The sequence below is a fragment of the Aythya marila genome (genome assembly GCF_965140915.1).
Source record: "Aythya marila genome assembly, chromosome: 1".
Lineage (NCBI taxonomy): Eukaryota > Metazoa > Chordata > Aves > Anseriformes > Anatidae > Aythya > Aythya marila.
This window is the reverse complement of record NC_139042.1, coordinates 117,936,255-117,951,004: the sequence shown is the minus strand read 5'-3', so window position 1 is coordinate 117,951,004 and position 14,750 is coordinate 117,936,255. Positions and strand designations below refer to the sequence as shown.

The window sequence follows — 14,750 nt, the reverse complement described above, 5'->3', positions numbered from 1 at the left end:
AACAGTAACAGAGAAAGAGCCACCTGCAATCCTCTCCCAAAGACACTTCTACTCAAAATCTTGTCGTGTGTTCAGTAGAGGCTGTAGGTCCACTGCATCTAACAGGAGCCAGAAAAAAGAAAAGGCTATTTGGCAACTTTTGCTTTTTGGTGTTTTCCAACTGGTATGCAACTCGCAAGGCAATTACCTTTTGATATCATTTAATATTGCCTCTACTTGCACTAGATCACAATCAGCCCTATTGTCGTTTTCCTCTCCTAGCTGGCCATATGGGGAAAGAGAGAAAAATTTCTCATGCGCTCATGAAATGTAAGCAAAAGCCAAACAAGCCCCACTCTCCCTTTGCTTGGCTTCCCATAGCCTGGGGAGAGAGCAAACAAAAACTGCTCAACAACCCCTCCCTTGCAAACAGGCCACCAAGGCAAAGGCAGCTGCCCAAGGCACTCCCAGCTCGCAAGAAAATTGTTCTTGGAATTGTAGGGAATAATGCAATTAGAGATAACTGAGTCAAAACACCTTATCTCAAAAGCTAAGTGCTGTACTTCAGAGCGCATGTACCATCCACTGAAAACCAGTAAGTTTTGTTTACTTAACTTGACTGCTCCCCAAAGGTATATGGGGTTTACAGATCACATCAGGATACACCATCCTATGGCATCTCTTTGCCTCCTATCCAAGAGCAAATAAAGTACTTTGCCCCTTCCACCATTCTTCCTCCTTGTGAAAGCAGTTTTCTTTTCAAACCAGCTTTCTCCATACTTCACACCGTACTGCTCTCAGCCAAGGAGGACACTGCCTTCTTATAATGTGAAGCAAGTGCTTTCTCTTATTTCAGATCTAAACTCAAATCTGAACATTATCAAAATTTCCCAAGCCTTCCCTTTCCTGAAGTGTTCTCCTTGAATTTACTCTGGTATGAGTTTGATTTCTTAGAAAAAGGAAATGGGTTTTAACACTGTAATGCAACATTAAAATACATAGTGTTCCATCCACATACTACTATTAATATCACAATGCAACACAGCTGTTTATATAAAACAGATTCAGCATGTAACTAATTTTTCCAGATTCTATAGGTCTGTGATCATGCTAATCTGTTTCACATGAAGGACTCATCCCTTAGTTTTTAGATGAGATAAGCAAATCTCTATGTTTAGACAGAAACAAAAACACAAGCTAGACAGACAGATACTGGATGTATGTGTGTGGAATTGTTAAGTCTGAAAAAGACTTGGAAAAATTCTGTAGCTGAAGGGCTACTGAAATATCCTGTAATTCCTACTTCAGTTTTATGTCTCTCCATATAGATATAGATATACATGTATATACTATTACTGAAATTCAACCCTAAAGGGAGCTGGCAACCAAAAGCAGCACAACAGTTTTTGATATTAAAATACAGCTCTCTCTTATGCCTCTCTGTAATTTAGAAATGAGATTAAAATTGCATATAAGGTTTTCAAAATAGTGGGATCCTTCTACCTCTAGATATTTTTTGCCACTGTTAAAACTGAACTACAGAACATCAGATGATAAAATTCTCCTATGTGTAACTGCCATCTTCACAATAACAAATTTTTTATATATATAACAGCAAAAACAACAAACCACAGACCAAAAACAAACAAACAAACCAAAACCAAACAACAAAAAGGGACTCACCTGTTTGCACTTACCAGGTGCTGCTCTTAAGTTGACTCAGCAATCTTAAACCAGGATATCTTTGTACCAAATCCACAAGTTTACGTACATTATCTCATATAAAAAGGCCTACTTAGTATTGGTGAAAGTGTGCTTTATAGATAAACTTATTAAAAGTCACTCTTTGAAGAATTTTATCAGCACTTATTTTTTTTTTCTTTTTGCCTTTACTCAAGGCATATAATATTAATTTGTAAAATCAAATGTGCAAGGCAAAAGTAGCTCTGTGCCAAAGGCACAGCATGGTTATGATGCTCCAGGTACTTTAAAACTAAGTTACACTTCTTCAACAAAACTACAACGTCTCTGGTCCCTTCATACCTCTGCTCTACAAATCTATTTTCCCTGATCAAATTTGATCTAATAATCACTAGCCAGAATAAATTATTTCAAACTCACATTGGATTTTTGTCTGAAATCGTGCTTTCTGCCACTATCAGCCGCTTATGACAGAAGGGGATTATCCCTCAATCCACGCCACAATGAGAACGCACTAAGGATGGCTTTTACTATCCAGTTGTTAGGGCAGTACTCCAGCCAGGACTCTCACTTCTGTTTCAGCCCCTGCAGAAGGAGTAAGGCAGAGGCAGCATAAAACAATTTCAATAAACATTTCATATAGGTAGAGGACTACATCTACAAAATTATCCTGAAAAGGCACCTTCAGGCAAGTGCTGGTACAAGGGGCAGACCAACAGCAGAGCTGGAGCACTGGCACAAAATTCAGTGTAAGGAGGTTGCTAAAACTTTATTTTCCATCCATTCTTTTGAGCAAGGCAGATTCTGTCCAAATACATCTGCTGTGAGTACTTCATCAAAACTGCCATCCCCATTGTTCTGGGGTAGGCAGCACTATCCAAAATGACAAGACAGACACTGCAGAGCTGTTCAGAGTTAACAACAGAAACTTCCTGAGCTCAAGTAGCGGCTTCCAAGGACGCTGTTCAGAGGGTACAAGAAAGATTGAAGACGTGTTTAAAGTTGTGGTAAGATGAAAAAGAACTTTTATTTTCATAAATGAAGACTTAGATAACTTCCGGAGTAATAGACAGAGGAAGATTTGTTCGAAGACAGGTTTTCCCTGTGGAGGAGTTTGAAGACATTGCACATTTCAAGAGATGAGCCAGGTTCTTGCACAAACCTCTGGGAGATAAAGGACATACTGTGCACGCTGCTTGCTAGGCTGTGTTTTCTAAATATTTTTTTTTCTTCTTGTAGACACTGACTTACTGAAATACATACCTCATTATTCAGTCTCCTTTTACTAACATTTTTACCAGATATTCCACAAAGAAATAACATCAATGGCAATTGTGCTGTGACTTAAACGCCCAGATGATATATCATTTCCTGCAAACCAGTTTCTCAGAGGATTTAAAAAAAAAAAATGAAAGAAAAAAAAAAAGAGAGAAGGGGGGGGAAGAAAAAAAAAAAAGAGTCCTGTGGTCTGTTTGGAGCCAGAAATCCTGAGTTCAGCTTTGGCACTAGCTCCCATCAGGGCCTTCCAGAAGGCTGCATGGGATTAAATTTTCGAAAGCACTTAGAAGGTTTAGGAGCACGTCTCATTGTTAGAAGTGATTTAGACTAATGAGCTTAAGCATTGTTAAATATACTGCTTCATGCCCTGTCTCGTCCGGTCCACTGAGGGATAGTTTTCACCCACAGCCCCTGGCAGATTTAGATGCAATGGTTTGAAATACTGGAACCCTGTTTCCAGTTTGCTGATGGAGGTGACTGGCCCTGACCAGGAAGAGCGGAAGCAGACACATGCATTAGCCCAGAATGTCAATACAACACACTGATGGAGCAAACTTGTACCAACAGGCCAGGCTATGAACTTGAGCAGCATCACTTTCCACTGCTCATGGCTCAATTATGAAGCACAGATTAAAGGAAACAGTACCTTCTGTTGCTGCAAATAGATTCATCAGAGGCCATCTGTCAAAGGTCGTAAGATCCTAAGTACCTGATGCATTTTTAAAGGCAGACTTGACAGTGTCACACAGCTTCCCTATGTCACATTGCCTTTTCTTGCTCTAGTATGTGTTTTCTTTCTTCTTTTAGTGTGTGGGGTTTTTTTTTTGGGGGGGAGGGAGAGTGAGGCACACAGAATACTTATCAAAGAAATTCATTACATGCGTTTTATTCCATTTCCACTTCTGAAACAGAGAAATTATTTTTAAAGATCCATACATGCCATAGTATACTTGGTCCAAATTCTTCAGTGTTGTTCCTACATTTTGCAAGAGACTGGAAACTGCTTCTAGGTGTTTCAAATATGAAACATGAAAATTAATAACAGTCTATTAATTGGCTGCAACAATAATTTTCTGAAAATAAAGTTGTCAGATTTTCTGATGTTTTATGTTTACTATGAGTCTCTGCACCACAGAAATGAGAACTTGAATGGGGAACAGGCATTTCATGTCACTTAGAGAGTCAGTGTGCACTTCTGCAGAGAAGAGTGAGTTAGATAGGTTTGGGTCTGTGGCTTAATGATTACATTATCTAGATGTTTCTGCTAAAACGTTAGCATTGAAGGAGCTTTTAATTAAACTTTCTGTTAAATTGTAACACCCTCTGTCTAGCTCTGCAAGCTAGTCTTGGTACCCAGATAAAACCAACCAAGAGGGTTTAAACACACTCCATACTCCTAAAAATGGCCTGTATTCAATTATGAATCAAGTATTAAACTGTGATGAATATACCGCACTGATATGCAAATAAACTATCTGCTTTTTCAGGATAGCTGGAAAAAAAGCTGTATAAAACCTTAGCCAAGCCATTCAGCCCATGGATACAACCAACAAACAGATTTACCATCAAGTTCTACCTGCTCAAGCTTTCTGTTGGAGCAAGATCTCACTTTTTTTACCAATCCAAGCTCAAATTAAGCCATTAGAAATATTGTATCAATCAAAGGCTAAGAAATGAAAATGGACCCAGAGTTCTGGCCAAAAAATTAGTACCATACAGTTTCTCTGCCATTGAATTTTAAACTACGACAGTATCTCCTGTTTGAAAGTCAGTTCACTACCAGTTTCCTAGGAAACAAATGTAGGAGCACACATGCATTAATAATAATGCAGCCTCATATAAGTTTGGTGTTGGATGACGGAAGGGCACTGCCCCTCAGTTTGTTTACATTCACCAAACCTGTTACTGAAACCGATCTAGAGCTTAGGGGAAAGAATGAAAGGCCTGTGCTGCCTGTTCATTCACAGCAAACCTTTGCCATTGTTTATAAATCCAGGAAACCTTATTACTTCTGAAAGTATGTTTTCTTTTTTCTGAGCTTTAAGTGGATGGCAGTTATGATAAAACCTGTCAGGGTTGCTGCTGCGCCACAAACCACATAAGCAATTCCCAGGAATGGGTTACTTCCTCCGCTCCATACCATGGTTGAAAGAATCACGTACTTCTTCCCCTTGAATTTGGTTACTGGGAAATCTGACAAGGATGTTAAGGTTTCACTCATAAAGTTTACCTATCCCCAGCTGGAGAAAATGTAGTGCTCAAAATCCTTTCCAATGCGTAAAGAAGCTAGAGATCTGTAATTACTGTAAAAATTTCTTTAAATGACCTGTGAAGTCTCTGCTATTCATGGCCAACAAAACCCACAAAACAAAACAGTAGTAGCTTTCAGTTATTTTAGATAGTCTCCATGTAATTCTGGAAATACTGGGATTTTTTTATTATAAATTTCAGATTCATACTTTTGTAACTGCTACTGAACTAACTTGGTAAGACCTATAGTATTTTTAAGCAGAAGAAGAAACTTACTTGAAAAGGAGCCTTTTGGGGAAGCTTACTGTGATGATACTCTACATATTCTTACTGATGAAAAGTGCTCACCTTTATTTAATAACATTATCTACCCAGAATATTTTCTGTTTTTACCTTTTCTCTCTCTACATAGAGCCTTTCAGAACACTACTGTACTACAACATTTAAAATCACAGCTGTATTAGCTGAGTGGGTAAAAATTTATAGCCATCTTGATGTAGCTCCTGCTGACAAAATAAGAGCTTTAGTCAGCAAAGTTCACACTGTTCATTGTGAGATTGCATTTTCACCAGCACAAAAATTCCCATCAGCCCATGGCTCAAATCTGTCAGAGGGCTCTGCTGACACAGGCATCCCGTACAGCTTGCAATAGCAGGGATACCTCTGGCATTTCGTGCACCCCAGTAAGGGTGTCTAGGCATCTGAGGAGGCCAAAATTAAATATTTCAGCTAAATCAACATCTTCAGCTGTCTCTTCAGGTTCCCATCCATCAGTTTTACCCCTCATGTAAAACCTAGGACTGCTATGTTCTGCCTTGCAGAAGTCAAATCCAAGTCTTTGCTGCCATTTGAGTAACATGTCTTAACTCTGCCTGCTAGAGACAATCTACCTGCAGCATCTTGTCACCCTTACAACAGCTAGGTCTCTTCATGGTGACTTGGTTTGGGGTGTTTTGCTTGTTTTTTTTTTTTTTTTTGTTTGTTTTTTTCCTTGCCATTTTACTATATAAATCCCATCCCCTTCCATCTCATTGCAACCATTTAACAGCTAAGGATTGTCTTGGATAATATGAAAGGATACTATAGGAGATATGGAATGTGTAATTCCCTGCTGGGAGGCCATCAGCAAAATGTCTTTCCCGGCTGATACGACGGTAAAGATTTTTGAATGTAGCAAAGGCTGACACTCGCATCCAGATAATGAAGTCATCATTTATATAACCATTGTTCCTCTCATTTTCCTCATCTAACAAATATACTGGTTTCTGCCAGTAAGGAGGTCTTGCTGTCCCTGGTGAAAAAGAAAAAAAAACAGGGAAGACACTGTCAGTATAAACAGGGGTCGGTTTACTAATTTCTGGGCCTACTCATGAACAACACAGAATACAAGAGATGGAAGAAATGCAAGACTCTGTCTGTTATTGCAAAATTATATATGCTTGGTAACACTCCACATGCTTGGTTCTCCATTCACCTCAAACACGAATGAACAGAGATTAACAGTATTCATTAGAAGCCACAAGGATAGGAAAAACAAAGTGAATTGCAGAAACAAAATATACTGATACTGTTTCTTCTGGCTTCTCATCTCTTCAGCAAGGAATGTACCCTCTCTAATAAGGACTTCACCTTCATTTTTATACATTAGTTTATTCCTGTACAACCAGAAAGGCACTTTTTTGCACTTTAATGGCACAGCCTATGATATTTAGAATCTATCATATGAAAACTACTTGGATAATTAACTCTGAGGCAGGGAAAAGTTTCTTGCATATTGCATCCAGCGCAGCAATGCCCTGATCCAAAATACAGTGCTTTTAGTCCCACTTCAATATGGATCAATCCTAATGAGGAAACAGACCTAGAAAACAACTGTTTGAAATAACTGCTGAAGATGGCAGTCTCACTTGGCTCACAATTGCCTAAGAATCTGCAAAGGTACGAAGAAGGAGAAATGGAATATGTAATTCTCCTTTCTAGTTATTTTCAACAGAAAATACAGAGACTGCATCCTTGCTTTTTCTGGACAGATTAAATGTTGCCAGAAAAAATGCACAAGAGTGTTGATGCAGGCTACTTTCTTACAAAATCACTTTGTCTCAATTTCTGTGGTCAGTAGTAAAATGCAAACAATATTTTGGCTAAATCTGTCTTCTACTCTCATTCACTTTTTAAAGCTACTTCTTCTTCCAGGTATTTTTCCCAAAGACATTTCCCTTCTCAGAATGGGAAAGCTCTGCACACAGAGAGGAAAGCCCCTGAAAAATAAGGAATGCCAGTAGAATCATTCTTACCTGCAAATGCAGAAGAGAGATTGTGTGATTGTGGATTGCGAAATTTCACATTTTTATCTGTCCACCAACTGTTTCCAGTCTTCAGCAGCGGTACTTGAATAACAGATGAGTTAAAATTGTAAAAAAGATCAATAGTATCTGTAGGAAATACCAGAGGCAATGTGTATGAGTAAAAGACCGTCAGTCTAACGTCTAACATGACTAGCAAAACTAACACGCACCTTTCAAGTGAATAGAAAAAAAATCCTTAGAAAGATTTTATCATGGTGGTGTATGGAGTATTGTATACTCCATAAGTAGAACTAAGCTGCCAGAGCCTTAGAACTTCTGGAGTTTTAAAGACTGAGCATACTCCTACAAACAATCTAGAGTTTCTTTAACAGTTGTCCTAAACTGATTTTTTTGTTATATATTACTTGTTTTCAGCAAACAGTAGAAGTGAAAGCACAGTCAAGGGAATTAATGATTCTTTGGAGAAAATATTGCTATAGTTTTATGCTAATTAGAGGCCTTGTTAACGAACTTGGCCACAAACATTACTTTAATCAGAAAATATTTAGTTAAAATTGTGCTTACCCTTGTCATTCTGGGCATTGTCACCCTGGGCAAAAAACACTTTTCTTTTTCATTATATTATCCTACTTGGATTAGTTTAACATAAGGCAAAAATATTTCAGGTTTCATTAACATCTATGTAAACACCTAGGCAGCCAATGTGATGACTGGCAGGGGAGGTTAGATGGTATAGATGGGAAGGGGCTGCATTTTAGGAAACACGATGAACACAATGACATGAACATTGATGAAAACATACTTTTAAAAAATCCTATTACTAAAACTATGTTCACTTGGCTCACTAAAGCCAGTCAGACACACTCTTCTTGCATAAATGATCATTGTGTGCTCCACTACATTCTCTATCTACTTATCATTGGTTTACTAGCAGGAATTGCAATTCTCTGAGCTCTGTCTGCTTAACTGCTCCATTATTAGAAGACAAACAGCTAAACTGTCAGAAGCACCCTCTTTCACAGCAAAGGGATAGAAATGAGCAACCAGAGTGAGTGAGCATTCAGACTTCACCAGCTTCCCCCACATCACCAGCAACTGGAACATTTCATCACACTTCACACTAAGGACTGATGCAAAGGCAGACACTTGAAGATTTACCTTCAGCATTTTTTATCCCTAATTTTCTGCAGGAGAATTCTGTCCTGCTAGCGAGGGCTCCAGAACAGCACACGCTGCATGGAGGTAGCTCTGCTGGCCTAGGTCTCAGCCCAGTCCAGTAGATCAGATTTCCAGAGGAGCAGGTATGTGCACAGGTGAAAATCAAATGGGTCTAGAAGTTATTACAGCTGCCCTTCACAAGCCCTCTGGTGAGGGTGGCTCAGTTACTTTAAATATCACTGCTACATTGCCAAAAACTGCTGGGTGAAACTGGTTAAAAAGGGGTGAGAGGGGAAGAAAAAGGAGGAGGTAGGGGAAAAAAACCTGTAGAAGTTCTTTTCTTCTTTTCTTCCAAATAAATCAATTCTGAAATCTGTCAATGTTCATGGCTAGAAGCCCTCTTCTAGATTTTAGCCTTCATGTACTGAGAGGCAGATTATGACCTCCAGGTAGCCATACAGAAGATCAAACCCAGGATCAAATCAATTCATGTAAGTCTATGGATGCTTCCAGCATTCAAAGAACAAAATGCAAACATACAGATCCAAAGGTCCAAACCAGTGTCAAGAACTTGTTTTCTCTTTTTAAGCACACCACTGTGGGAAGGTAGAATTTGAGTTCTCCCATTATTTCACAGAATCCTTGATTCTGTGATTATTGTACCAGAACAGATTTTTTAGCAAGAAAATACACTAAATCTAATATTTATATCATTGTTCCCTGTTTCACCAAGACTCAATTCCTGAGTCCTGTTGCAGAATCATACTGAGGAATAAAAAACCTTCCTCAGTTTGAAGATGAGAGGAAAGTTACTGAAGAACTCCATATTCACCACAGCAGCGATGCCAAACAAATCCTTTTGTAGGAGAAGGACAGAGTTCTTGCAATACCAGGACTAAGCTGGATTGAGGTAGCAAATCATAGTTTCAAGTGGAAATTAGTGAGATGGACACGGAGGGTACTTACCATTGAACATGCTGTTGGCAATAGCACCGCATGGAGCCATCGGTGTTCCATTTTTGTATGTGGTGAAGGGCGCACAGTAGCTCTGCTGAACCTGCATTCAAGGTCACAGAACAATCAGGCAAAGAACCTGCAGGGTTTTGTTTCGGTTTGCTGGTGTTAATGTCCTCCTCTCACAACTTCTTCTGAAAAGCCACTGAGTAAGTCTCTAATACCTTTTGGTCACATTAAAGAGACATCCAAATGAATAGGTTTGTAGTTGAGGAACACATTCTGTATCTCAATATGCAAACTTTAGGCCTTCACCAAGTTCTGTTGCAGCCTTGCAAACTCTAGACTACAAAACTCATTTGGTGATCTGCGGTTGTAACATAGCTACAACTTAGAATGTTCCAGTGTGCAGCCCTGACTTACCCTGGCATATCTTATTTTTCTTTGTTTTTATTTTTGATCTGCATTGCTTCAGGAATGTAGAGCAGCAGATATATTTAGCCACATTACTTCAGTGTGGCCAAATCTTGATGCGTGAAAGCACAGCATGAAAAACAAAAACCCACCTTTGAATTTGTCACCCTCTCACCTATCCCAATTCACTACAAACTCTAAGTCTTAGCACAGAAACATTTTCAAACAGCTCTGATCAGCTGTGTAGTGATTGGCACAAAAGCCAAAAGCTGTGGCACCTGAATGCAAACAAGCTGCCTGGACACCTGGAGAAGCTGTTGTATGGGGAACGTGTCTGGAGAGTTACAAGAAACATTTTATAACAACAGGTTATTATGGGACAATCACCTTATCTACTGACAGGACTGTGCATGAATTGTATGTATGTTAACAAATGTTATTTTTAAGCTAAAAAAACCACTTTTTATTTATAGATATGCAAGTTAAAAAAAAAAAATTAATGTAGTGATTGCAGTGTCCAACTGCTTTATGCATGCATTGCTGTGAGTGATGCTGAGTAGCCTCCTATTCTAACATCGAAGTTATGTATTTCTTAATGCTACATGATCACCTGTTTCACCATGTACCATTCCCTACTCCTTGTCCACTTCCAAAGCCAAATGTCAAAATGAAAGACTTTGAACACCTTAATTTCCTAAGTTTAAAATAAAAACACAAATTAAAAGAGTTCTGGCTAAAACAACTAAAACCACTAGCAGGAAACACTTTCTGCAAATTTATTTTTATTTTAATTAAAAGACAGTGTATTCTTAATATTAGCCCTATACAGTGCAGGTTTGCGAACCGCAACATTGGACTGACATCTTCTATTTATGCACTCAGCCTTCCTCTGTTATTAACTTATAACACATAATTGCCCTAGCAATCATAAAAGCAGAGACTAAGCACTGAAAATCTGTACCTTCTTATTCCCTACAGCCATCTCAAAACACCTTGAAATTTACACTTAGTTAGCTGTCTGTGTGGTCAAAGATGCACCTGGTGAAAATACTGATCTCATAATATAAAGAAAAAACTTACATTTACTTCTCGACCCAACAACTGTGCATCACTTCTTGATATCACGTATCGACGGTGGTTTTGATAGAAGTTTTGCAGGCCATAGTACATAAAAACATCACCCTAGAATTCAAGGATAAATCCTTTCAATAAGGTAAGCTCATGCAGACAAGAGAAATCATGTTACTTACTAAAAAAAAGGGGGGGAAATATAGAATTCAATTCATACTTATGTGTTGGTAACTACATTCTAACCAATTACTTTAGCAGACACTGGCTAAAACCTGTCCTTCACCCCAACTGAAAGTTTTTGTATTTTGGCACAAAATTAAACATTCTTTAAAACCCTAAATGAAATCTAAAATGAAAATGCATGATTGTTATTTTACTCAAGCTGGTAATGACTGGCCATGAACCAGCAATGAGTATGAATAATTTCATGGAGACAGACACTCATTTTCTGTAAAAGGAAGATGCCCAAACAAAAAAGCAGCCACCAGTCTTAATTTCTGCAGAATTTTTTTTTTTGAAAACTAAGGCTCCCTCTCCTCAATTATCTGAGTCCCTTGGAAAATTTAGTCCTGTAATTAAAATGAGAATACTAAGCAGGCAAATATAAGCAACAAAGAGGTTTAGTAACCTATTAAAAAAACTTTATTCAGTTAAACAAACTTCTCATCTCAAACATTACTGTATCTAAACCATTACTCACAGAGCACTTTAACAGTCTCTTTGATACTGAAGAACCATAAAGTGACTTTATAATATAAATACTGTCGTAATTTTAAGGGATCATTTATGCAGTTCTAAGTGTAAGACATCTGTGGCAGAATATGGGGTATTCTAACAGCCTCCGCAACATAACCAGCAGTTTGGGACAGAAAATGAAAGATACTTCTTCCAAATGAAACTGGAGAATGACACTGTTAGACTTGAATTGTTTCAAGGACCTTAGGTATTAACAGCACAAGTCCTGAAAAAAGAACTGCAATGGTTGACTTGTGACAAGTGGTCAGAGCTTCAGATTTCTTTGTTATTTGAGAGCTTAGCAGTGCAGTAACACCTAACCTCAGGCAAGATCAAGGGTTTGCTATGGACTCAAAAAGAGAAGTAATCTCCACAGTCAAACACCATTTCCTCCATCCCTACTTTCTCCTTAGAGATCTCCCGTCCCAGGGCAGAGACAGCCTGATCTGAGCATTTTTAACACATGCCAAAATCAATTGCAAATGTAAATGTGTAAAATTCTGAGTATTTCATGTTTATAAAAAGCAAAAAGAAAATTCAGTCATGAGCTCTACAGAGCAACATTAGCATATTTTATCATGCAGGGGTATAACCAACAAGAGGTGCTAAGCCACTCAAGTTGGTTTCTCATATCCACTTACCAGCATATCTTCCTTCAGTGTGAAATCAATAGAACACAGGCATTCAATATCCCAATTAAAGGAATTTTCACGAAGTTTTGAACAATCCGAGCATTTGTCTGAATAATTAATCTGTCAGAGAAGTGAACAAGCAGGGAGATTACAATAAAGGACATGAATGCAGGAAAAGATTAGCGTTTTAGCTACAAGACCTCCCAGAGCAGTTCTCTCCTAAGTGATTTGGGATTGCCAAAGACATTGTTAAAATTGACAGAGATATAGAGAATTAGGACTTGGCCTCAATGGAACATTCAAAAATTTCATCCCTAGTTTAAAGCTGCTTTAGAGCCTTCTGATGACTGTTGCAGAACCTCCACATTTGCTCCTCGGCAAAGGAGTGCTGAGTGATGAGCACTTCTGCAGCTTGGCCTGGCTGACCAAGTAATGCTTGACAAACTCCCATGGGAATTATGGCCCGCCCTCTGTGAACAGCCTGGATGTAGTGCTGAGAGTCAGCTCCAACCAGCAGTCCATTAACTGCAGCAGGTTTAACCAATTTTGCTTCCAGGAAACAGCATTTAAACATCAGGGCTCCTGCATTTTAAGATTTTGCCCCAGCAAATATTTATCTTCTAGTGCCAAACACTATTTAAAGGGGTTAGTTTATTTTCCCTTAAAAAAACCCAAGAAAATAATAACACCATTTCAGATATTACCACCCAGTGGTGGGAGTTCCCACACATATTTTGGATATTACTTCTCAGTTAACCACCCAGTACTTGGCTTTCATTGGTGACCAAATATCTGAGGATTTTCACAGAAATACTGGCTGCTTGACGTGTCCAAGGCATGAAGCCATTGCTATATTCTTTATCCAGAAGCACAAACTCAAAGCTCTTTTCTCCCAAACATAGACTGATTTTTTCTTAATAGAACACCTAACACCCCACTCTAAACAAACCTGGATTTCTTTGACGCTGTTTGCTGACAGTATGAGGCAGATTCCCACAGAAAGGCAAAACGCTCCCGTGAGAAAGAAGGTGGAGAGCACAGTCGCAATGGTAAGCTGGGGCTTCCACGCCGGTAGCCTCTGTTGTTTGAATGCACTGTTATCTGGACATCTGGAAGGATGTGCTTCTGCTTCTTGTGGAGCAAAACTCTTCTTGTTTTTCATATTCTTCTTAGTGAGAGGAAGGAATAATATACTTGTGCTGGAGGGCGTTTAAGCTGAGATACTGTCTTCACTGCTGGGAAACTGTGCTGTTTGTTCAGACTTGCATTATAGCCAGGAATTACTTATTAACTAGATCTCTCTCTTCCTCCTTTTCTACATTCGTGTCTGGATCACCATGATCAGCTTGTACCAATCAGATGTTTGTGTACTTCGGTCAGTATGTCCAGATCATGCTGCCTGAAAAAGCTTAAATATATGCCTTTTCCTGCCCCACAGTTCAGGAAATTCAGTTGTATTTATGTCTTATTCTTTTGTAAGAATACTGCCAACTCTACTGGAATTTCTGTGTAATCTCAGATTTATTATTTCTTCACCCTTCACTTGCTGACCATCTAACAAGCATGGGATAAAAGGAAAGATCTACTCCAGTTGCATTGGATACCACTGGGAAGGACTGGAGGGGCTGAGAGTAGTAGACAGACAATATTGGTTTGGAAAACCAATTTCCTTAACCTACTGCTGCATTCATTGGTATTGATCTAGATACAATTTAAAGTTGTAAAAATGCTGTGTGTTCTTTATCACAATAGGACAATTAATTCTAAAACAATCTGATTTGGATATATGGCCTTCCAAGATGTTGACCATCAGTCCACATCTATTCATCTTGCCTTTCTATGAAAAAGGTGTACCCATTCCCTACTTTTCATAATGATAAAAGTATTACCCAGTGAGAGATAATCTCCTTTTAACTGGAAAAACAGTAGAACATTCTTCACACATTTCAATGGTTTAACCACAATAAAGTCTCAATTTAATATACTGAAAGTTTAAACATAATGTATCATGTTATAGCATAAAATAGCATTTGGCCAGCTGTAGATCAGATGGGAGAAAAATACTTTTTTGACAAATTACTGACATTCATACAACATTTTCAAAGATCCTCTAAAGCAAGAACTAGCTTACCACTCCAGTGAGAGAAGTAAAGGTTTCCTTTGGGACAGCAGAAGGAGATAACTGACACATACAAAGGCTTTCACACCTAAGTTTGCTCATCTTCCAAGTCTTAAAAGTGACATATAATAGTAAATTTTGCAGGTGAAGGCA

The 14,750-nt window shown here is 38.6% G+C and overlaps 1 protein-coding gene across 1 annotated transcript; it reads right to left on the bottom strand.

The window, feature by feature from the left end:
• Positions 1–2,721: 2,721 nt before the first annotated feature.
• On the bottom strand, positions 2,722–14,660 carry LOC309881383 (cell cycle control protein 50C-like). The gene is made up of 7 exons (XM_082767258.1): positions 13,428–14,660; positions 12,488–12,598; positions 11,121–11,222; positions 9,639–9,729; positions 7,503–7,640; positions 6,290–6,499; positions 2,722–5,151 (listed from the first exon to the last, which is right to left on the bottom strand). The coding sequence occupies exons 1-7, from the start codon at positions 13,638–13,640 to the stop codon at positions 4,964–4,966; spliced, it is 1,053 nt and encodes a 350-aa protein (XP_082623384.1). The 5' UTR covers positions 13,641–14,660; the 3' UTR covers positions 2,722–4,963.
• Positions 14,661–14,750: the final 90 nt, after the last annotated feature.